Source organism: Triturus cristatus, chromosome 6 (assembly GCF_964204655.1).
Source record: "Triturus cristatus chromosome 6, aTriCri1.1, whole genome shotgun sequence".
In the NCBI taxonomy this organism is placed as follows: Eukaryota; Metazoa; Chordata; class Amphibia; order Caudata; family Salamandridae; genus Triturus; species Triturus cristatus.
Genome location: NC_140589.1, coordinates 378136651 through 378162000, shown reverse-complemented (window position 1 = coordinate 378162000; position 25350 = coordinate 378136651). Strand labels below are relative to the sequence as shown.

The following is a 25350-nucleotide window of genomic DNA, read 5'->3' as shown; positions in this document are numbered from 1 at the left end:
GGCAAGAGCAGCCATGTTTGCCCATGCAGACGCGTGCACGCAAGCCCTTCGCAGATTCGATTCCAAAAGGTACTCGCAATAGCGAGAGCAACGCATGCGCTGCTTTCGCTTGGCGAAACCTACAAATGTGAATGAGACATCAACAGACCAATGGATGAAGCGGTTTAGCTAAAAGCACTTGTAACAAAATATATTATATATAAATTTAGTACAATCAAAAGGTCTTGGCTAACACCAGACGTAAAAATACCAATACCCTGCCCAACTTAGTATGTATATGTAAAAAAGTGCAACTAACCAGCATAAAAATCAGCTTACAAAAACAGCACACAAAAATTTGCAACACTTTGGCAACAGGTCACCTGCATACTGGTAGCTTTGATATGACTGCTCTTTATAGAGAAGCATTCTCAGGAACTACCAAGGTCATCACAAACCATTATCAAGTAATCTAAAACTGTTCTTCTCTCATCCAGATTAGCTGCCTTGGAGATAATGACGCACAACGATTCAGTGTTGAGGGATACTAGCTGTTGCATGGTAGGATTAAACCTTTTCTCTTTGACACTGGTAATCATCATGTCAGATATACCATAGTCAAATGGTCACCATGCATCTCTGAAAGACATTGTGATAAAGGTCCAGTCAAAGAAGTAGTCCCCAATATAAACATCAGTAAAACAATGCAACCATTATCTGCTGGCTCATTGTAAATTTTAGGATCAGAGTCCAACTATCTAAGGTCAGCAGAGTTTTTAGGTCTTGCCTAGGCAGGGCTTGCTCAGTCTCTTCGAGACATGCTGTATTCAGAATAAAGGCATGAATCTCTGCCCACTTTCCATCCATCTTTTCAATTGTCTCCTGTTTTTTGTTAATGGTGGCTATTCATTGGTCAATAGGCTTAGTAGTCCCTCCTTAGTACTGCCTATTCTCTTCTTGTAACCTCCCATGAGGACACCCCCTGTTAGACGTGTTACTCAGTAGGCTTTAATTACAGCCTCCGAGCACCATTTTCTTAAATAGGGTTGTCCCTCAACACTTTTTAAAAATCTTTTGTCCAGCACAGCACGCCTCGGCAAGAATAGCGGCCATGCTTTTGTTTTGAAATATGCAGGGCGAACCGAACGCAACCGCATGCCTTTCTTTTTCTATTTCTGTTTTTTTACAATGGTGGCACCCGCCCTTTAGCTTTGAACATCTTAGGCTAAAGCGTGGGTGCCGTAATTGCTTTAGAAGTAAACAAATAGAAAAAAAATGCAATTTCTTTTCTATTTGTTTACTTTTGAAGCAAATCGCGGCACCCATGCTTTAGCTTAAGATGTTCAAAACTAAGGCACAGGGGCCGCCATTGTTACAAAAGTAAATAAATAGATATACAACTGTGCAGCTGTCCATTTATTCTATTTGTTTACTTTTGTGACAATCGGGGCACCCGTGCTTTAGCTTTCAACATCTTAAGCTATCTGCGCTTTAGCTTTTAACATCCTTTGCTTAAGGTCTCACATTTGCAAGAAGAGAGTGAGCTATGGACATTGTAAATGACAATGCCTTTTATTTATGTGTTCACAAAACCTGCAAGCAGTGTTTACGCACCGCTTGCAGGTTTTGTAAACACATAAATATAAGGCATCATTTACAATGCCAATAGCTCAAACTCTCACAAACTGCAAGACCTATTGCATTGCAAATGCTTGTTTTTTTTACATCGCAACAGTATAAATATAGTTGGAAAAGATTACACCTGGAGCTTTTCTGCCAAACAGGCACTATTGCCATTAATGTCATCTCGCATTCTTGTCTTTAACATCAGCCTCTCCCTCCTCTTATCCCTCACTGATCTACCCTCTCAAAATGTGACTAATAAGATAGAACAGGAATATTCTCTTCTTCCATAATAGAGTTAGACAGACATGATAACGTGGTCAGAGTCACAGAAATTTAATGAGAAAAAGAAATGTGGAATATATTTTTGTAATTCCTCAATACGATTGTTGTGAATACATATTATAGTAACCTGGTCTCAAATAAGGGTAGTTGCAAATTCTACCCCAATTCCTATCTCCTCCTTACTAGATTCCTATCCTGGGTGGAATGGGATGTATGATTATCTCCCATTCCATCCCAACAAGAAACCTGGGCATTAAGAGGTGGGGTTAAGCAGTCATCACTTCTCACGTCTCTCTCCTACACCTGCCCTAATCAGATCCTCACTAAAGAGCTATCACACATGGTGTCACCCACACATGAATGAGTAAGCAAGGAAGTAAACACTCTGATCCGTCCTGAGAACTCTCCCATTCCCCTTACCCACCTCCTCCATAAAAAGAGCTTGCATCCAAGCAGATGTGACAGACAGGGAGACAAAAGTAACCTAACAGAATGAGTGGCTATTAAAAGTAAATGCAGAGGGGGCAAATCAAAGTCGCCTCACAGAAGGGTGAACAAAAACAGGGGCAGAAGACAAAATCCCCGATATCTGAACCTCCTTTAGGCAACCCTCAATGTCATCTGAGCAATTGCAGGGACGGAGTGTTAATATTTTACCTTATAGCTAGGACCTAGTTTACATAGGAAAAGCATTTTTTGACGTGCCTATAACTTTAGCGTTGTTTGACCAATCTTCATAAAATTTTACAAAAAAGTGTCAAAGTAGGTTCTGTTTGTCATGGACAGTTTGAGGGTGATCCATGCAGTGAGGACTGAGAAATCGGGGCGCGAACTATGGGTGTATTTTTGATGTTAATTCCCATAGGAACCTACAGCCGGAACTGCTGGACGGAATTAATCCAAATTTGACAGAAAGGTTGATGTTACGCAGATTGTGCTTTGTGTTATGTGGTGCAAATCCATTCAGTAGTTTTTCAGTCGAACATTATCGTGATATCTCTGGTCGCGAAGCCTTCGCAAAAAAAAAAAAAGACGAGCTTGTGCAGGGGAATGCACCACTCTGATTGGCTGCCATCACTTCAACCAGGAAGTGTTGGCAGCCATCTTGCGACTCGGTTTCACAGAGTCTCCCCCAAAGGAAAGTGAAAATAAAGAACAGGGGGCAGGGTAAGAATACCCTGACCCCAAAGCCTTGGTATTGGAACCCCCCGCACAGCATAAAAGCATTAAAAAAATAAAAAATAAATGTTGCAGCGAAATCACAATAATCGCAAATTTGTGGGGAAAAAAGCAAGCCCGCACTTGCTTTACAGTAACCCCCGGGTGGGCCAGGCTCTGTGGGCATATGCTAATTATAGGAGACTGGCGCACAGGGCCCCCCTTCCTGGGCTTATAAAGCCCCAGCGACTGCCACCTCCCAGGCGCGAATTCAGATTGTGTGGGGGCCTCGAAGACCCCCTGCCCCAGGGAGCGCCACCTCCCTGGGGCTAATTTCAATAAATCGGGGGGGGGGGGGGGGGGATCGTCACGGACCCTCCCTGCCCTGGGGACCACCACCTCCCCAGGGATTAATTCATAAAAGCTCAGCTAACTAGAACTGCTGAATTTCTCTGGTTTTGTACGAGCGAAATGTCGGCCTAACTATAAGGTCACTGTAACCTTTGGCTTTTTCAGTGAATTTCTAAGGATTTTTTTTTTTTTTTTTTAATCCCTTTTCTGTAACCTTTGTTTTTTTTCTGTGAATACGATTGAAAACATGCTGGTATGCGAAGACAAGCTCACACTGTTTGGCTAATATGTGTGAATTCCTATGGACCTCAATTAGATGTAGGTATCCAACTCCCCACCCACATCTGTTTTTCTACTACACTTCATTCAGCTCCTCCCACATCTACAATTACTGTAGTCTGTCTGTCATCCCAGCCTGCCTTCAACATATCAGTTATCTAGGGTTTTTTCTCAGTTATTCCAACTAATACTATTGTACTATTGCTTTATCCCTTTTAGCACTATTCCATCCACATCTTAATAAATACAAACTTCCTCAGCAAAGTAACTATATTTCTTTTTGCATCTCATCAAAAACAACTTCTATCCAGCTACAGAACAGGTTTTGATATGGTCATTCAACTTCCCTGCCTGCACCCATGTTTGTATTCTCAAATCATGCTACTTCAAGAACCAGTTCCCAAGGCCTTACATGCCATAAATACCTTGAATCCGCCCTCTGCACTGATTGCCTACGTTCTACACTGGATCACCAGAGACTGCTACTGATCGCTTTTAGGCGCCCCCTTCTTGCTTAAGATTGGAGGACTTTTAAAGTTTCTGTGAAGGTTGGAATGGTGACCAAGGCCATAAATACATAGTATGCTCAGTATCGGATTCATGTTGTTCATATCAAAATCCTGTTATCTGCCTCTTGGTAATTTCTGTTAATGTTATAACCACAATGGTACCTTGAAGTTACTTGTTTAGTGCCATATGCTCACTGACAGACGGTCACTTAACAAGATCATGCTTGGGATGATATCAAAGGGAGTGGCTTTTTGGAGTTGATGTCATCAGACTCTACACAATGTCTGTCAAAGTGCTACTAGGGTGTTACTCTCCATGTAAGTAACAATGCTGTAGTTAGCTGGTAGTTTTGGGACTCATCTGCCTTGCCTTACAACAGTATCTGAGTGGAAGTAGTGTTTGTTGGATGCAAAATGGCGAGTCATAGACAACAAGTGGTTGCTGGGGAGAATAGTGCTGCTGGCAGTGGAACTGCTGTGAAGGATTTAGGGGTTGCAGTAATGGTAATAAGACCTCTTCATTGCCTCAGGCATTTATTTGCTTGTCAGACATATATTCTGCAGATCTGTCCGATAAATGATAATACGATGACTAGGACAAATGGATAAAGAATCCACGCAAAAGCACTGCAACTCCCATCTCTTTCTTCCAAACCCACATCCAGCTTTGCAGTCAGCTAACATATGAAGGTCTGAAATCAGGAGTTCCAGACATTTAAATTAAACTATCCTTGACTAAGGTGAATCTACAGCTATCAGATGCAATTGATTGAACACAAAAATGTAAACAAACGCTCGTGGTCACCATGTGCTGCTAAAGAATATTTTTCTCCCAGGGATATTCAACCATACATAATTTTTGTTGCTCACATACCATTGCTAAGCATATGCCCTCTATCCTGGGGCAGTAGGGAGACAGCAGGCTTTGTAGTGAAGAGCAAAACTGCACTTAGCCCCTTCGGTGCTCATGACGGAATGGTTCCGTCATGACCCACGGTTGAGCTGTGCTCATGACGGAACCATTCCGTCATGACCACACCCGCGCAAGATTCCGTCAGCACAGCGGCGGAATCTGCGCAGCATCGAAGGGGTTAAAATCTAGGCCACCGAGGCAAATTACATCATCGGGTTCTCATAAATGCTTCCATACTTCCTTACAGAATCTGCTAGAGAACAGTGAGATACATGTGCCTCAGATACACAGTCTGGGCCTGTGTAGTCCAATACGTTTTTGAACTTGCCTTCTTGTGCCTATACCCTGAGGCTACAAGTCCACCATTCCTTAACAGGCTCCAGTCAAAAAGGTTATGTACTGTGGTTAATAGCTCAGCACTGGTTGTGGCTCAGAGATGATTGCTGCTGAAAGGGAGATAAAGGAGATTGCTTGGTATTTGCTCAAATATATATACACATGGCGATTGATGCATTACGCATAATATAATCCCCAATAGATTCAAATCTCTGGCTTGGAAATTATGAGTGAAAATATGCATTCACAATAGCTATTATTTGTGCGTGATCCTGAGATCTTATCAAGCTATAGAGCTTGGTGGTGATGCGTGGACTGCCAAAAGAAAAACGTTGTGGATGTTTTCCACTATTTTAACACTCCCTATCAAAGTTATTCTGATATCAGTCACTCGTGAGATTTCCATCACAGTCTGTCAACTACATCGCCCTGTGTAGCCTCAAACAAGGCAGAATACATCTGGGATTGTCATATTTAACCCCTTCGCTGCGGCGCGAATTCCGCCGCAGCGCTGGGGGGGTTTGGGGGGTTTGTGGCGCCGCCATGCTCATGGCAGAACCACGCCGTCATGAGTCACGGGTGAGCTGTGCTCATGACGGCGTGGTTCCGTCATGATTCCACCCACTTGCGCTAATCGCCCGCACAGGCGGGGAATTAGCGCCGCGTGGGAGGAGCGGCCACCAACGGCCGCAGTAGGACGGAACCACTCCGTCATGAGCACACGGCGCCCGTGGCTCATGACGGAGTGGTTCCGTCAGAAGCATGCAAGGGGTTAAACTAATATTACTCAGATTACAGTATTATGCTGAGCTTGTACTGCATGCCCAAGGATGTCTTTGGGGCAGTGGAAAAAAAAAAAAACATAAAAATCACAAAGAGCAAACCCAGGCAACAAATAAACCTGCCAAGTAAAACAAAAGACAATATAAAAAATCACATTTTAGAGCAATCATTCAGTCTGAGGTGACTGGAAACAGAAAGGATGACATGAGAAAGACATCAGAGACTTCTTAAAAACAACCTATTCTCATTTAAAAAAAACACGTACTGTTGAGAAATGAAAATAGCCTGAAGCTCAACAACACTACCACTACTAAAGACTGTCTTTAATGTCACCCTTTCAAATTTATTTTAACCACAGTCTCAAAGTGTTTATCAAATACTGGCATGTAATCTGTGGAACAAATGTGTCAACTCATCAAAATGAGGGCTAATAAAAACCAACAATAAACATTATGGGACGTGAGACGTGGTTACCAAAACAACATTTGTTCAAATAAATTACATGTAGGTCTCAGAATCAAACTAGTAATCTGTGGAAAAGATTATAGAGGATAGGGCTGATCAATACTGCATTAGGAAATTCATTTGTGACTAAGCGGAGTGGTTCAGCATGGGGCTTTTGGGTATTTAAAGATCTGATGGAAGCTTCATTTCTGAAGGCTCTTCCACAATGATGGCTAACTTAACTAGGAGTCCAATTCTCTTACTAGATCTTCCTAGCATTCGTCCATTCCTTTTTGGGTTTGCACCTCCACTCTTCTCAGGTCAAGATGGTATTTTTTGTGCACATAGCGCTGAATACTCCTGATGGATGGAAGCACTGAATCCAGTTTTGCAGGTGCAAATTCTTTAGAGTAATAGCCATATGTGCCATATGATTAACATAAAAGTTAAAGATGAAAGGACAAGCATTTTAAATGAACAGACTGCACTATGAAGACATAGTTATTAATATAGGCCACAGCAATGCTTATATGCAAGTTTTTCTATAGTCAGAAGTGAACTCTACAATGTTGAAATGTGCAGAAAGGAATTTAGAGACCTGGCCTTAATGTGACATGCTTAGCAATATTCATCATAACCGCAGAATGTTCCAGTTTAACAAATTTATTACATTTTGCCAAAAAACATCAGATTGTAATGATCAAACTTCCTATTTACCCTATATTACACAATGTTTGAATAGAATAGTTGCATATTTTAAAACAGTGTTTCTTGTTCGTTTTAATGAAATGCATTACTGAACAGTATTTTTGCAAGTTGATGTTTATCTTCTTTAGCATGGCACATTGTTTACGCAATAGAACATTTAACATTAGACGGTTAAATTGTGTACGATGCCGATGGGAATGGAGACTTATGAAGAATCTACATACACAAGATGTCTGTGACAAACTCCGATATAAAATGTTGCGAGCTGCATGTTACTTCGTAGGGAAAAAAAGAGCTGAACTCGAGCGCAGAAGAATGCTGCTGCCTGATTGGACCCGAATGTGTGTTTCTAATGTAGATCAACTCATTCCATGCAGGATTTCCCAGACACCCATTCTATTTCCCTTGTCCTTGACTGACAGCTATGGCTACCACTGCTGCTGTTTATCATTTGCCTTTTTACAGATGCTCAATATTTAGAGATTGCTACTGCATCTGAGTGCTTATTTGCGCAAACTGCTTTGGCTCGGCTGAGTTTCATGAACTACCCTAATGTGAAGTTCAACTGCTTTAATTGGATTTTGAGCATTATTCTCTCTTTATCTCACTTTTCCTTTGAACTCGAACTCTTCATGAGTTCTACTAACTCTTAAATTCTGGTCCTCTAGAATAGGGAATTTGTCCTTTATGAAACGTGCTTGATGCATTATTTGATGATTTATTCTAACCATATTTTTATGAGATTTCTGTAAACTTACTTGAATTTATCGATTAATCTGAATAAACATAAAAATAAATCTTACTAAAGTCTCAATGAAAAATAAAAACTTTCAAAACTAATTTAAACTCGGACTGAATTTCGAATGGTCATTTTGATATGATGATGAAATAGCTCTTGATTCAAAACGTGGTGGCAAAGATCCGTCACCTGAAGCAAGTTACACTCATAAGCCAGCACAGGAACAAAGCTTAACTTTGAAATTGATGGTAAAATAAGGTTGAACCATATTATTTAAATTGTGTCCCAACTCCGTGCTATCACAGGTATTGGCCAAGAGCTACTATATATAGGCCATTGGGCGGGGAAAGGCAGTGTGACACTGGATAATAATCCAGACCACAGTACGGTCCTCAACCCTGCATGTTGAGATTTCAGCTCTTTCCTGACAGGTTACTTGCTATCCCTTACATTTCTATCTTCCGGCTTTGAGGGATGCTCTAACCGGCTGCACCAAGCTGATCTCAGGAACACAAATTGAGCAGAATAGATACACGGAGGCTCTGTTGTAGAAAATGGAAGCATAACGACCAGAGGAGACCTGGAGTGTGAGAGGGACTACATCAGCTATCCCAGAGTCTATAGACATACTTGCAAAGGCTGAGAGCAACTTGCTCACCCTGCTACCCCCTGCAAAGATAGTGAAAACACCATGACACCAGTCAAGGATTGTCAGGAGCTGCACTATCATCTGTCTCAGATCCACCAGCCACAACACGGTCACCACTGATGGGTTTCAAGTACAGCAGAGCCCCTGCCATCAGCACACATGGTGGATTCACACCGACGCAGTCAGCCATACAGCAGCTCCTGCTCCCCACACTCCACCTGCTCTCATTCATCTACCTGAACAGCAGCTGCACGTCACCATCATGCCATCTTCGGGGTAGAGCAGCCCTAGTATGTCTAGGGCTGTGCCCCAGAGTAAGAGATTTATCATTTAGGCTAATGCAAAAACTGTTGATGGACAGAATGCAGAACAATGTCATACATTCACCCCAGTACAGAGATCTGGGCCTAAATCCATCGTTTTTTTGCTCACCATGCCATTCCAGTTTGAACCCAGCCATATGCAAATCAGCCTTGACCCTGTGCCTCGTGGGAACAGTCCAGCCCGAACTGCCAGGCCAGGTCCTCCCTGGACTGGAAACAAGCATCCTAGGACAAGTTTCGGGGCTTCACTCCTCTTCAGCCAGGATAACTTGATTCCAGTGGCATGGAGAGCACGGGACTCACGTCTGAGCATACCTGGCACACTTAGGGCGAGAAAGCAAGAGACACACAATTGATGGACGGAATGCAGAACAAATCAAAACATTCACCCCCGTCAAGAGATCTGGGTTAAATCCTTCATTTGTTTGCTCACCATGTCACCCCAGTTTAGACCTGGCCATAAGCAACTCAGTCTTGACCCTGTACCCAGGATGCGTGTTTCCAAGGGAGGCACAGGGTCAAGACTGATTTGCATATGGCCAGGTCTAAACTGGGGTGGCATGGTGAGCAAAAGAATGATGGATTTAACCCAGATCTCTTGACTGGGGGTGAATGTTTTGATTTGTTCTGCATTCCGACCTTCAATTGTGTGTCTTTTGCTATCATTTAGGCTGGCAGGAAGAATCCACAGGGGATCCTGAACTAGGGGTTCAAGATCTTCCTACTTGGTCAGCTTTCTGCCACGCACTGTGAGCTGACCTAAATTACCTACTCCTGAAGGTTAAACATGCAGATGTGGAAAGAGGAGCAAGACTGTGGACTGGTCCACCAACACAGCTGGGCTGGTCTGTGCATATTCTATGACCAGAGGTTTGCTCTCCACTGGAAAGGCTCAGAAGGATTAATTTATCCTATGCCTTTTAAACACCAGACAGAGGATGCCTCTTCCCTGCAGCACACATACCTACCCTGAAGGACTCCATTTACTAAGGTATCAGCCTGACAGTAGGACAAAAACAAAGCCTTTTCTAAGAGATATAGCAGAATTCCAGTAAAGGCTGAAATAACCCCTAGGGCACACATCTGCAGTGAAAATCTAGGTTTTAGTCCAACAGGCCAACAGTAAGTTATGGTGTAAAACCTGGTGCCACAGTGTAAGACCATATTATCTGTAAAACAAGGCATACCCCAATGTGAGGTCTAACTGGAAACTTGGATGATCCATCAATGTTGTATTTATGAACAAAGTCCATGAGAAACAATCCCTCACTACCTGAGACAAAGAGAAAAGTAAAACATGTCCGATACCTTTCCTCATCTGCAAATCTCGAAAGTTTATGGAGATGAACACTAGAAAGAGTCCTCTTCATGCAGTTCTGGAGAGGTTAAATCGCACAAGGGCATCGAATGCTGGCCCAGCAGGTACATTAGACAAAACCGGTGGGAGCTAGTAAAGTGAACAGCCCAAGTCAGAAACAACACAACTTAGGATTTCAACATAAAAAGGTAACCCCAGCAGAAAGGAAGCAGACAAGGGAACCATAATCTCCCACCTCAGAAGAACCCGTAAGGAAGGAATTCGAGATTATCAAAAACATGAATAACTGAAAAAAGCATTCATTCCTGTGTTTGGAATGGTCTGGCAGATGTGGGGTGGCACCCAATTACAGGCAGGAATGTAACGCTCCCAGGCTTACAAACTTAAAGTCAATGATTTATTATTTATACACTCTTTCTCCTGACTCACAGCAGGAGCAAACTAATTGCGCGGAGGAACGGTGTACAGGATGTATGAGTATGTCCATATTTCTTTAGTCTGGCAGTGCACCTAATTACTTAAATTCAAGTTCCAATCTGAGCTGCCCTTTTTATCAGCAACATTCAAAAGTCTCACCTCTTCATACTGGTCTCATTCCTATAAAATTACCTTTTCTTCATAATTAGGCAGCAGATCTTTATGAATAGTTATGATATCCATCCAGGAGTAGTTTCTCTCTTTGCGGATCCTTGCCAACACTGGGTCAGTTTCATGATGATCTGCATCTAACTGAAATGAAATGAAGGAAAAACAATTACTGATATACACCAGAGTATCCTTTAGTTGAGAAAGGATTAACATCTATTCAAGGACACTGAATACTCAATGTGGTGGCTACAACTCCTCTGCAGGCCTCTACCCTGCAATGCTCTTCAATACAGGATATGTTTTTGGGGATAAAGGTGACGAATAGAACACTGGAATTGCCTACATGGAAAAAGAGTGGTAACCTTACTGTAGCTGCAAAGTTTCTGGGGTAAACAGATTAAACAAAAGATTGGCTTGTCATGTTAAAGAAGTGACCAGCTGCCATGTTTCTTCTAGAAACTTACAATGGGAACATCCGTGAAGTAGACCCTTCTTTTATGGGGATGTGTTATCAATAATGAAAAGGCCATCAGCGTGTAAACTGTTTGCATGTTTTACTATAAACCATCAGATTACGGAAGTGAACATGAATTAGTAATATGACTAGGGTTCTGGGGTTAATCTTGTCTAAATAGCATCATATCCTCCCAGTGTACTTTGAGCTTCCCTATGACTTGCTCAATTGTTCAGGAAGACAAAAGGAAACAAGCAATGGCAAAGCAAATGGGTCTCGCTTTTGCAAGAGAATTTTATTCTTGGTTCTATAGAAGTGCGGGTGTATAGTAAGTGCAGATTGTATGTGTTTTTGATAATAAAATAGGCTTTAATGTTTGGCTGATGAACTGATGCATGATGAATGCTATGAGTTTGTAAATAAATTGTGAGATTTTGCGAGATTATTAGCTTGGTCAATGATTTTAGACAGGTTGCACAGCAGCGTGCTGAAAGTAAAGAAAATAATAGCTCTAGGACGCGGTCAACTCAAACTGCGTCATGGCGCTTTTTATCCTTTAACTCATGTTGCACAGCAACATGTCTAAGTAACATTGTCAAAGACAATAGATCTTGCATATACAAAACGTTTGTGCTTTGCCAATACCCGTTTCTTGGCTTCAAATTCTAACTCTTGAAGTAAGGGGCCCTGCTTATTGTGACATAACTTTTAGATATATACCCATCTTCTTCTTGTGAATTGATCTATTGTTGTGATGGATTGAGTCCTTCGTTATGAAAAAGTAGGGTAAATAAAAAAATACATCTCAGCAAAGGGCTCCAATATGTCAAGCTGAAAATCAGTTAGGCACAGCGTTAAGAAAAATGGCTTTTAACTTTAATCTTACACCTCAATTTCAAAGTATTAAATAAAAATTCAACTGACATTAAACAAATCATCTGAATTAATTTTTCCGTTAAAATATGAGCTGTGTCGCTGCAGTGAGGAGGGTCTGCGCAGTTCGTAGTGGTGGGCGAGCAACTGAAGGCTCGAGAGCCAGATGCATGTGTCTGACTCAGCTTGATGTCCTTGAGCATAAAGAGTCAAGCTTTCTTATGTTTTCTGCCTGCCATCAAAGCATGCTCCAAGAGTTAAAGAGAAAGAAGTATCTCCTACTTTTCATATTTAACATGACTATGGTTGCACGATTTACGTACCAAACATTTTCAAGGCTTGGCTTATGCACTGGTTCTTACAACCATTCCAGAGCCTTGGCTCAGCTTGGTCTCAGGTCTCATTATTATTTTGGCGGCTCGCCCACCTCTAAAAATTAGAGTTCCCATATACCTGCAACAATACATACAACAGATCATCCTAACAATGCAAGCACTGTCTAGGCTCGACCAAAAACAAAAAAAAAAAAAAAAAAAGAGAATGCTTCAAATTGTAAGGCAATGTCAATGTGAATATGCATTGACAAATCCAACTTGTCCCGCCTTTGGGACCTATTCACTTTGCCTATGGTAATTAGCTTTGCTGTACAGCGAGGCCAAAACAACAAAGTTAAACAAGCATTGAAAGTGCAATAGGTCTCGCCTTTGATTAAGTAAAATACATTTACTTTGCTAATGGTATTGTACAGCAAAGCAAATGGCTTTAACTTAATAAAAGGCGAGACCTATTGCATTTTAAATATCGGCATATTCTTGTTGCCAAGGTACTCCATACTCCTTACTGCTGGTACTGCACAATGTAGTATGTTTAAAATGCCAATAAAGTAATCCGACATAGAATACAAAAGGAACTTGCTTTTTGATTTAGAAAAACAAACTGATGCATTTTCTTATTATTTTAATACCAGAGTATTGCCATAGCTCTCAACCTGTCAGTGGAGTCGTAGGCCCTCAAACACTGCAATGCCACTGTAGCTTTTAATTGAAAACCTGAGATCTATAAGTGAAACGACTCGCTTAGGGTCTTTAAAAAAAAAAAAAAGTTTGTTTAACAATTATGCATACCTCCACTAAATACTATATACTGGCAATGAGATGTGAAACTACTAAGTACACTGAAACCCATATCAAATCGGGAAGAACCGGATCCGGTCCCTACTGGGCGCTGCAATCACAGATGGGAATCCTAACAGAGCAAATATTTTGATTCTTCCTTCGGAGGTCGACAAAACAAGTACTCTTACCTGGGACAACAATCACGGTTATTAAGTGCAAAGAGGCATACGGTATGTGGAGTCCGGTATACAAACCACGCATTATTTGTATAGTTCTGTGGTGCCTTGGCTTAATTTCTGCTCGGCCAACCATAAACACCGTTTCCTAACCAGTTGCTTAAAGGCACACCAAGGGCACGCCGGTGTCTACATGGCAACAAGGAGGCCCCAGAAATCCTTCAACGGGGCCGCTCAGCGCATCACCTGCATTTATTCATGGGCCAGTTTTACAAATGAAGGCCTACAATGGGGTCATTGCTTCCCCGCTTGTATGTAGGAATGGTCTACCTCCTGGTACAAGATGGCAAACAACCAAATTCCGTAAATAACAACCACTGTGCCGAGGTACTCAGTGTGCATCGCACCCTCAAAGTAAACCAACAAGTGAGAGAGTGTTAAAGTGAGGGAGGGAGGGAAAGACATTGTGAGAGAGAGGGTGAATGAGAGAGTGTTAAAGTGAGGGAGGGAGGGAAAGACATTGTGAGAGAGAGGGTGAATGAGAGAGTGTTAAAGTGAGGGAGGGAGGGAAAGACATTGTGAGAGAGAGGGTGAATGAGAGAGTGTTAAAGTGAGGGAGGGAGGGAAAGACATTGTGAGAGAGAGGGTGAATGAGAGAGTGTTAAAGTGAGGGAGAGAAAGAGGGAGAGAGAGAGAGAGAAAGAGAAAGAGAAAGAGAGAGAGAAAGAGAAAGAGAAAGAGAGAGAGAAAGAGAAAGAGAAAGAGAGAGAGAGAGAGAGAGAGAGAGAGAGAGAGAGAGAGAGAGAAAGAGAAAGAGAAAGAGAAAGAGAAAGAGAAAGAGAAAGAGAAAGAGAAAGAGAGAAAGAGAGAAAGAGAGAAAGAGAGAAAGAGAGAAAGAGAGAAAGAGAGAAAGAGAGAAAGAGAGAAAGAGAGAGAGAGAGAGAGAGAGAGAGAGATTGTTACTGTTCGAATGAGTCTAGTTCAGACTGGGGTAGTGCAGGGAGCTATAGACCGATGGGGAAGTAGTTTAAAAGATGGAATAAGTGACATGTTGGGACGGTGAGGGGACAGGGAAAAGATATCACGAGGTCTTGAAGTTTTAAGAAATTGACAATATATGTTTGGATTTTTGGGAATGTTTGGTTTGAATGAGGATTAAGGGAGGGATTTTTAGGTAAAAAAACTGTTGCTTGCATAAGTGAGTTGGCCATTATAATATATCCTTAGAGCCTGACATACCGGGCTTCCCCAGCAATTAAAGGCCCGCTCCAGCATTAGAGCCCAGAGTCGAAGGCAAGGGCCTTTAACAAGGGAGAGGATGTTTAAATGGTAGGTAGAGCCCGCTACTGAGGGCTCTAAGGCTATTAGAACATTACGCTTCTAGAGGGCAGAATGTTCTAACATGTAAAAGAAAGGCCTTACTGAGCCCGAGGGGTTTGAAATCCCCTTAGGCTCCGGGCTTGTACGAGCCAAAAGAAGCTAGGAGTACATCATTGTCTTCAATGGAACGCTCAACATTTCAATGTTTTAATAGCCTGTACAAGACGTAAGCAGGTGAACTGTTGGGTATACACCTTTTTTTACATCAAGTGGTCAGTGGTTTTCAGGCTGTATTGCCTTAAGGAATATGCTACTTACCAGTATGCATCTGTTCTTGGCATGTACAGCTGCAGAGCCACACACTAAGGATAAGATCGCCATCTGGTGTTGGGCTCGGATGATTGCAGGTTGTTGTTGTCTTCGGAAGAAGTCTTTGGTCACGAGATAGGTGACTCCTCCTCTGGACAACAGTGCGCATGGGCATCCACTCCATCCTCAGAGTGTTTTTCGCCATGATGGAGTGTATAAGAAGTAAAGAGAAAGGATGTCCATGTGTAGTGTCTAATTAAGACAATGCTGGAACGGATACAGGTCCCGGGGAGGCGGGTGGGCGTGTGTGGCTCTGCAGCTCTACATGCCAAGAACATATGCATACTGGTAAGTAGCATATTCCGTTCGAGGCATATGAGCTGAAGATCACACACTAAGGATAGACTATATAGCAGTGTCTCCCCTAGCGGTGGTCACCTGTATCCGTTGCAGCAGTTTGGAATAGAGTTTTTAGGACAGCTTGGCCTACTGAAGCTTGTTGTTTGGATTGCACATCAAAACAGTAATGCTTAGTGAAGGTGTGTGTAGTAGACCATGTGGCTGCTTTGCAAATGTCTTCTAAGGGGATGTTCCCTAAGAATGCCATAGAAGCCCCTATTTTACGCGTGGAGTGCGCCCTAGGGGGAACGGGAAGAGTACGTTTAGCTTTTTGGTAACATATTTGGATACATTTGACTATCCACCAGGCGATACCCGATTTGGAAATAGGGTTGCCTTTATGTGGTGGAGCAAAAGCAACAAACAGTTGCTTGGTTTTCCGAAAAGGTTTGGTTCTGTCGATGTAATACAGCAAGGCTCTCTTAACATCTAAGGTATGAAGTGCCCTCTCAGCTACGGAGTCTGGATTAGGGAAGAAGACTGGCAGTTCGACTGACTGGTTTAGATGGACAGGGGAAATGACTTTAGGGAGGAATTTTGGATTTGTCCTAAGAACCACCTTGTTACGATGTAGTTGTAGGAAGGGTTCTTCGGGAGTTAAGGCTTGTATTTCACTTACTCTTCGCAGGGATGTGATTGCGATGAGGAAAGCCACTTTCCATGTTAGGAACTGCAGTTCGCATTTGTGCTTTGATTCAAATGGGGGACCCATGAGCCTTGTTAGAACAATATTAAGGTTCCACGCCGGGGAAGGTGGTAACCTTGGAGGAATAATTCTTTTAAGACCCTCCATAAATGCTTTAATGGCTGGTACCTTAAAGAGGGACAGGTGTTGTCTATTTTGCAAATAGGCTGCTAATGCCGCTAGATGTAGACGTATAGAGGAATACGCTAAATTGCATCTTTGCAAGTGTAGTAAATAGCAAATGATGTTTTGGATGGAAGCATCCAGTGGTTGTATGTCATAGTTAGCGCAGTAAATGGCAATTCGTTTCCATTTTGCAGCATAGCATGCCCTAGTAGTAGGTCTTCTGGCTTCTTTAATGATATTCATACAGTCTGGAGGAAGGTTGAGGTACCTGAACTCTAAGACTTCAGGAGCCAGATTGCCAAGTTCAGTGTTTGAGGATCTGGGTGTCTGATTTCTCCATGGTTCTGGGTTAAAAGATCCGGGGAGAGACGCAGTTTTTGATGTGGAACTAGCGATAGTTCCAAAAGTGTGGTGAACCAGGGTTGACGTGCCCAAGTGGGAGCTACTAGGATGAGTGTTAGCGACTGTTGTTTCAGTTTGCGTACCACAAATGGAATGAGTGGGAGAGGCGGAAAAGCGTACGCAAATCTGCCTGACTAGTTCATCCATATTGCATTGCCCTTTGACCGTGGGTGTGGGAACCTGGCGGCGAAGGTTGGGCATTTTGCGTTTTCTGGTGTGGCGAACAGGTCTATGTCTGGTTGTCCCCACTTTTGGAAAAATGGGAGTAAGACTTTGGGGTGTAGTTCCCATTCGTGTATCTGCTGTGTGTGGCAACTTAAGAGGTCGGCCACCTGGTTCTGAACCCCTGGGAGGTGTTCTGCTAGCAGGTAGATGTTTTGGGGAATTGCCAATCTCCAGATTTTTTGCGCAAGAGGGGACAGTTGTAGAGAATGTGTCCCTCCTTGTTTCTGTATGTAATACATTGTGGTCATGTTGTCCGTGCGGATGAGGACAGTCTTGTTTTGTAGATGCACTTGGAAGGATTTCAGTGCTAGGAACACCGCTAGAAGTTCTAGGTGATTGATGTGCAGCTGTTTTTGTTGAGTGGTCCACCTACCCCGAGTGGTGTGTTGAAGGAGGTGGGCTCCCCACCCTGTGAGAGATGCGTCGGTGGTCAGCACAACTTGTGGAAGAGGCTCTAAGAACGGCCGCCCTTTGGACAGGTTGATGGTGTTCCACCACTTCAGCGAGCGAAGTGAGCGGCTGTCCACCAACACCAGATCGGTAAGTTGTCCGTGGGCCTGGTTCCACTGTTGTGCTAGACATTCCTGTAAGGGACGCATTTGAAGGCGTGCGTGGGGTACTATGGAGATGCATGACGCCATCATGCCCAAGAGTTGCATGAACACTCTTGCGGGGAGAGAGTGTTGTGTTTGAAATTTTTGGATGAGAGTCTGTATGTTGGCTATCCTGGCTGTGCTGGGATAAGCTATGGCCTTGGATGTGTCTATGGTGGCTCCCAGGTATTGATGTACATGGGAGGGTTGTAGTTGACATTTGGGATAGTTGATGGTAAATCCCAAGTTGTGTAGTGTTTGAATAGTGCGGTGAGTGTGGAGAACGCATTTGTCTAGAGTATTGGCTTTTATGAGCCAATCGTCCAGATAGGGGAAGACATGGATTTGTTGTCTTCTGAGATATGCTGCCACAACTGCTAAGCATTTGGTGAATACCCTGGGTGTGGTTGTTACTCCGAATGGGAGAACTGTAAACTGATAGTGCTGACCGTCTACCACGAATCGTAGATACTTCCGGTGAGCGGGATGCATAGGGATGTGAAAATATGCGTCCTTGAGGTCTAATGTGGCAAGGAAGTCTCCTTGTTGAAGTAATGGAAGGACCTGTTGGAGAATGATCATGTGGAAATGATCCGATTGTATGTACTGGTTTAGTAGTCTGAGGTCCAGTATGGGTCTTAAGGTCTTGTCCTTTTTGGGAATGAGGAAGTATAGGGAATATACTCCTGTGCCCTGATGTTGTAGTGGAACAGGTTCTATTGCGTGTTTTTGAAGCAAAGACTGTATTTCTTGTTTGAGGAGCGTGAGGTGGTGAGACGTCATGGGACGGTGCCTGGGTGGTATGTTTGGGGGTGGGTTTATGAGTTCGAGGCAGTAGCCAGATTGGATAATTTGTCTTACCCACCTGTCTGTAGTGATGGTATTCCAGACAGGTAGGAACTGTTGGAAGTCTTCCCCCGACCGGAGTGGAATGGTCTGGGGGGAGGAGTGGTGGCAAGTCACTGTTTGGTGGCTGGAGAGGTGCGGGTGTTGTTGTTGTTGCCCCGTCCTCATCCCTTAGTATTGTTTCCCCGATAACCTCCTCTAAAATATCCTTTGTTAGGGGATGTTTGACCTGATGCTTTGAAGTTGGAAGAGTTGTCTGTTACCACATTTTTGGAAGCTCCTCTATCAAAGGAGCGACGAAAGGAGCCTCTGGGTTGAGTAGACTGCAATGCTCCCATAGATTTGGCAGTCTCATTATCTTTCTTCATTTTTTCTAGGGCAGTGTCTACTGCAGGACCGAATAGTTGCTCCTGATTAAAGGGTTGAGCAAGAATGGTGGTTTGGACTTCCAGGCTTGAAGCCGGAAATGCGCAGCCATGCGTGGCGTCTAAGCAATACACTTGTGTTGACTGCCCTAGAGGCGGTGTCCGCTGCATCTAATGCACATTTAATGGAGGCATTGGATATTCGTTTGCCCTCTTGGATGAGGTCAGTGGCCTATGTTTTGTATGGATCAGGCAGATGTTGCAAAAGATCCTCTATCTTGATCATAATGAGCTCTATCATAACGAGCCAATAGGGCGTTGTGTATTGGCAATACGCCAGTGGTTAGCAGCTTGTGCGGCAACCCTTTTGCCGGAAGCCTCCAAGAGTTTAGACTCTTTGTCTGGGGGCGGCGTGTCTCCGGTTGTTTGGGAGTTCGCCCGCTTTCTGGCATTTGATACGACTAGTGAGTCTAGGGGGAGTTGCGCCTTGATGTACGCAGGATCTTGTGGCGCCGGTCTGTATTTTTTTTCTATTCTGGGGTTGAGAACCCTGGCCCTGACAGGGTCTTTAAAAACCTCATTGGCATGCTTTATCACTCCCTTAATCATGGGTAGAATGTGAACTGTCTTCTGCGACTGCTCAAAAGTGTCGAGGAGAAAGTCCTCCTCAGGAGTGTCGGTGTGCATGGTGACGCCATGAAACAATGCCGCTCTGTTTATAAGCTGACCGAACCCTAAATGGTCATCAGGAGGGGATGGTTTTGAGGGGTATGGAGTGGGGTCAGGCATATCAGGCATAGGGTAAGTCCAGTCATCTACTGGTGCTGTGTCCGGGAGTGTAAAGGGATCAGTGGGATCATTAAAGAAATCTGGGTCTCCCCCTCCCCCTAGATCATCATCATCATGTGGAGGTGGTGTGTGAGAAGGAGATGGTAGAGGTGAAGGCGGTGGGGGTGGGGGGGTTGGAATAGGAGGTAATGTAGGAGAGGAAGAACATATGGGTGAAGTGGCACAGTCCTTCTTCTTCGGAGGTGCTGGAGGAGGTGTTGTGTCCAGCTTCCTTTTCTTGTAGGGCACCGCTGTGACATGTCCAGTTTTCGGATTTATGTAAATCCGTTTGTGCTTTGGATCTGGCCGAAAGAGTGCCTCACTGTCCGAAGGCAGCTTTGGCGCCGACTTTTTTGTTTCTGACTTTGATTTTTGTTCTTTATGGACTTGTTTTGGCATCGAGGATGTTTTTGGTGCCGAAGAACTTTTCGGTTCCGGTGGATTTTTCGGTGCCGAAGCTCCTTTCGGTGCCGACGGAGACCTCGGCGCCGAAGAACGTTTCGGTGCCGGTGGAGGCGTCGGTGCAGAGTGACGTTTCGGGGCCGATGGAGATTTCGGTCTCGGAGCCTGCTTCGGTGCCGAAGGTGTTATAGGCACAATGATATGAGGTTTGCTCGAGCCCGAGCCACCTGCAGGCTTACTTTTCTTCGGAGCCGGGCCCGAGGGCGGGGCTTCTGAAGATGTTTTTGGATCGCGACTGGGCCCAGCTGGCAGAGTCTTGACCAATGTCTTTTTGGGTGGTGTTGGGGTAGGGGGGATGGTACTCACAGGCTGCCCCGGATCAGAATCGTCGGCCTCGGACACGATCTGGAGATTTTCGGAGTCGTCGTCAGGGACATCCTGTGCAAAGATGTCTTCTGGTTCCGGAACCGGCTTGGCCATGATATGGCGTCGAGCTCTTCGGTCCCGGATAGTTTTCTTCGAACGGAATGCGGCGCAGGCTGGACAGCTGGATTCATTGTGGTCTGGTGAAAGGCACAAATTACAGACCTCGTGGTGATCACTATGAGGAAACTTTTCTCCACATTGGGGGCATTTTTTAAAAGGTGTCCTTTCCATCAGCCGCGTCCGGATCCGGTCCGATGTGGATTTCGACGTCGAGTTTTCAAATTTTGAGAGTTGGTCTGATTGCTAGAAGTTTTCTGCTGACGCGGAAAAAAGTTCATCCGAACCCAATGGCGGAAAAAAACAATCTGAGGATGGAGTGGATGCCCATGCGCACTGTTGTCCAGAGGAGGAGTCACAGATCTCGTGACCAAAGACTTCTTCCGAAGACAACAACAACCTGCAATCATCCGAGCCCAACACCAGATGGCGATCTTATCCTTAGTGTGTGATCTGCAGCTCATATGCCTCGAACATGTTCTCACCCAAATAACTGACTGGTTTAAAAATAATTTATGCCCCTTGCTTATTTCTCCTATCCCAAACTTGTAAACATTTACTGAAAAAGGTTTACATTTAGAATGATATATTTTGTATAGGTGTATAATACCACCAGAACTTTGCAGGCTTAACTTTCTGTTGTTACCTTTACTGTTCTTTCTTCGTGGCTCTGGTTCGCTCTAAACTGCACACACAGATTAAATACTTGGCATTGACAGTTGGTCAATAACTATGCATTCTCCAACTACTATTATGACTATATAGCAATATTTACTGATGAAATATGATTAAATTGCTGAGGCCGCATAAATACATTTCACTAATGAGGAAAACAATGAACATTAACGGAAACCAATGAGTAATGTATCCCCCAAAGAAAAAACTAAACATTTTTGGCAAAACAAAACATACCACTGAGTCATAAAAATAAAAAATAAATTATAAGCTGCGCCCACAGATCTGATGCTGTTAACAGATGTCTCCGTGTTAATTATAGCCAGACACGTCTTTTTGCTCCATATGGTTTCTTTCTTATAGTTGTATCTACCTCGACCCTGAATTCATATTAAACTACGGTTATACTGATCTATTTCTGGTGTTCAGAGTGCTTTGAGACCTGGAGAGAGCATAAGTGAATAAGAGATGGCAGCCAAGAGCGGAACAAACGAGGGAAGAACAGAAAGAAAAGACTGGCAGCTAGGAGGGACTGTAGGAATTTGGAATAAGGCCCAGTACTTAATTAGCGACGGTGTATAGAGGTGTGGGCAACAACACTAATTCCTGGGGACCAGTTCTTATTTTAAGAAGCAAGAGAGAGAAAGGGAGAAAGAAGGAGGAAGCGAAAGGGTGACAAATGGAGAACGCTGGAATGAAAAAGAACTTAAGAGATAAGACAAATGGGGGTACTAAAGAGATGAAAGTAAAGAAGGGAAGAGCGAGCGCTTGAGTAAGTGAAGTAGAAATCAGGAGAGTGGCAGATGATGTCAAAGGCAGGTACCGTAGTAAAGCTCGGGAGAACAGGACAGCAGAGAGTTGAAAGGAAAAGAATAGAATGGATGTAAATAGGACGAAAGCTGGACAGGGAATAAAAGGAAAAATAGGAAGCAGGATTAGGAAAATGGAGTGATTCCACGTGCACATATATACACACTCCACGCACACAGTACAAAATAGTCGTAAACTGCACAGGCACACACTGACTTTCATTCACAGATCAGTCACACACGTATGGATTTACACAAGCACACGCGCCAGGCAGATAAACACGCTCACAGTCCCGGGCCTTCTCTCCGCGGCTGCAGTTGCTTCAAATGTGCTTTATCTCCTTGCCAATGGGACAGTGGATGACAAAGGACACGTTGTTGTTGTTGGTGCTCGTCTCCTTCAGCGGTTTCATCCTCACCAGATATAAGGCTTTCTTCCTCGCCTTCCCCTGGCCGCCCGTGTCTGGGGCACAGCCCGGCGGCGAGGGGGAGGAGGCGGTGGAGGAGAACATCCCGGGCTGCCAGGCGTGTGTGAAATCCGCAATCTGTGCACTCCTGCAGCCTCAGCGCCAATCTGACACACCGGCGCACGCACGCATCCACGCGCTCATACATACACGGGATTAGGAGAAAAACACACACAGATTCAGGGGGAGGTGAGGAGCCCACCCCAAGTCTCAGTGACCTCTACGAACCTGCAGCGAGACCCAATCTGAGCAGGGCGATGCAGCCAGCAAATGAATGGCACCGATGCTACACCTGTGACAGCCACGACCCTCCCCATGGCTGAATGAAAGACAGTCCTCCGTTTTATTGCTGCGGAGATAACCCCATGGACAAGCAAAAAACTTGACAGGCAGCCACGGTTTATTTTTGCATCTCGCTTTCACTTTAAAGTGAAAGCGAGATGCAAAAATAAACATGCGGCGGAGCTGGTCTTTATGGGGCCATGTGTTTAAACACATGGCCCCATAAAGCTAAAGCTTTTGCGACGCAAGGAAGGCAGACGAGCCCGACCAAATGGGACGGCTCAAAAAGCCAAACGAAAACGTCACAAGGAGCTCTTTTCCAATGGCTGGCCACCGTTTAGCATAAACAGTGACGCCGGCCAATGGAAAAGAGGGGTGGGGCTTAATGCCCTTTACAGAAAATACACCAAATCATTAAATCTGGTCAGCCAGACTGTGCATGAGCGCAGCCCACGTCAGGAGAGACCTAAAAAAAAGTTACAAAAATGAGCGAATGCCCAGAGATCGCGTCATTCATTTTATAGGGAAGCACCATGCATCCATCTACAAAATGAAATGAGCAATTTTATTTTATGTACCAATTTGGATCAGTAAATTAACAAGATATACACATACACACCACAAAAAAAATATATAAACACACAAATAGTTATATGTTTTGCTTTTTAGGGTGCAGGTGGGGAGATCAACACAGAGGGCCAGGGCGGGGATTGGGAGCATGACGAGAGTAAGTAACACAGAAGTGGTGGGGAGGAAAAGCAACTGGCGAGAGTGGAGGGGGAAGAGAGGGTGGGGCAAGCAATGCAGGGCGAGGAAGAGAAGAAACAAGCGAGACAGCAACATGGTGCGGGCAGGGGAGATGCACATAGGCGAAAGACAGCAACACTGAGTGCAGAGAAAGAAATGTATAAAAGAGAGACTGCTGGAAAACACATGCTCTCCTATGGAATGTTTAAGACGAAAGAAAAATGTAAGTGTATGAAAAAGGAAAAAAGTGGAAGCGCAGAAGCTAGCCAATCTAAAGAGATGGTAAAGCGACTATGCTCCATCAAAGAGGCAAACAAAAGATTGACAAACTGGGACAGGAATAAGACACTGACCAAAGAGTGTGACAGTGTAACGCCCTGACGTCTCAGGATCGTTTAACAGACACGATAAAGAGAACGCAACCACTTGTGAAGGTTTAGTTATTTTAATGAAGGCAAAAATAATACAAGGAATAAACAAAGGTTATAGTCACTGGAATCCTCCAGGCTAAGTACGTTACCAGCCCACAGCACGGATGGTCCTAACCGTCCTCTGCATATACGCCGATCCCGGCGTATGCCAACAGAGGGCAGAAATGAAATGGCCGACAATGCCAATCGGTAGGCTGTGAGGGGCACGAAGAGTGTTGGGGAGAATCGAGGAGTCAGGGAAACACCCAGCCGGGGTCTCTACCTGAAGGGAGCAGCCGCTCAACCTCTTCCTCAGACTGCACCGGGACGCGGAGTCACCTCCTGGTGATGCGTCACCGATACCCCAATCACAAGCAAAGAAGACTGAACCGAGAGCAGCCGCTCGATCGATCCCGTGGACTTCCGAGTCTGTAACGCGGCAAACACCTCCTGGTGTGCGTTACAGCTGGCAGTCCCTGTACCTCTGGTCGGGCTGGGAGTTACGACTCCAACCAGCAAAAAGCGCCACTGCGCTTTGACTCAGCCGAGTCAAAAAGCGAAGCTCAATGGTTATCCGGTAGAGCTTCCGGGTCCTTCACAGGTGACGATGGGGCAAGACACGACCCAGGGAGTAACGACTCGACCTACCTCCGTTCTTGCCTTACTGGAGCACCACTCCGGAACACTGCTCTTCACTAAGCAGGTACGTCGGTGTAAACACAATATCCGACAGCGTTGTACCTCCCGGTTCCTCCCTTTATAGGGCGTGTTTTTCTTGAGTTATGTAACAGCTCTCCTGTTTACATAAGGGCGTGTTTTCCTTGAGTTATGTAACAGCTCTCCTGTTTACATAAGGGCGTGTTTTCCTTGAGTTATGTAACAGCTCTCCTGTTTACATAACCTCTCAACCGCTAAGCATCCTGGGAGATGTAGTCCGTTTTCGCTGGTTACCGTTTTCCTCCCCTCGCATGACAGGAATTCTTGACAGACAGGAAAGCCAACCAATAGGAAGCAATAGACTGGCTCAAAGCCCATTTATGTTCTTGGTAAGCCAACAATATGTCTCACAACAGAAAGCGAGAGAGCTCTACTAGACTCGAGCTAAATAGAAAAAAAAAGTTATGCAAAGGCTGGGGAGAAGAATGTGAGTGGTGTGATAGAAGGCAGGTGGTGGGAGCAACACAGAGGGCGGGGAATAAACATAAGGTGCGTTGGGGGAGCAACATGGAGGGCGCAGGTGGGGGAAGCAACATAGAGACAGAGCAATGTGGAGCGGGTGTAAGCGAACAAACAAGAGAGTGCAAAGTGGAGTTAAAGGGCACAGGAGAGCGGCTCGAAAGGTGAAGCTATATAAAAGTGAAGCCCTAAAGAGGC

The 25350-nt window shown here is 44.4% G+C and overlaps 1 protein-coding gene across 1 annotated transcript in view; it reads right to left on the bottom strand.

Annotated features, from left to right (window-relative positions):
- Nucleotides 1-25350, bottom strand: part of ADI1 (acireductone dioxygenase 1) — a 104668-nt gene that overhangs the window by 50086 nt on the left and 29232 nt on the right. The window contains exon 2 of the mRNA XM_085610770.1: nt 11007-11126. Coding sequence (XP_085466896.1) covers nt 11007-11126 — 120 coding nt within the window. The remainder of the gene's footprint in view (nt 1-11006; nt 11127-25350) is intronic.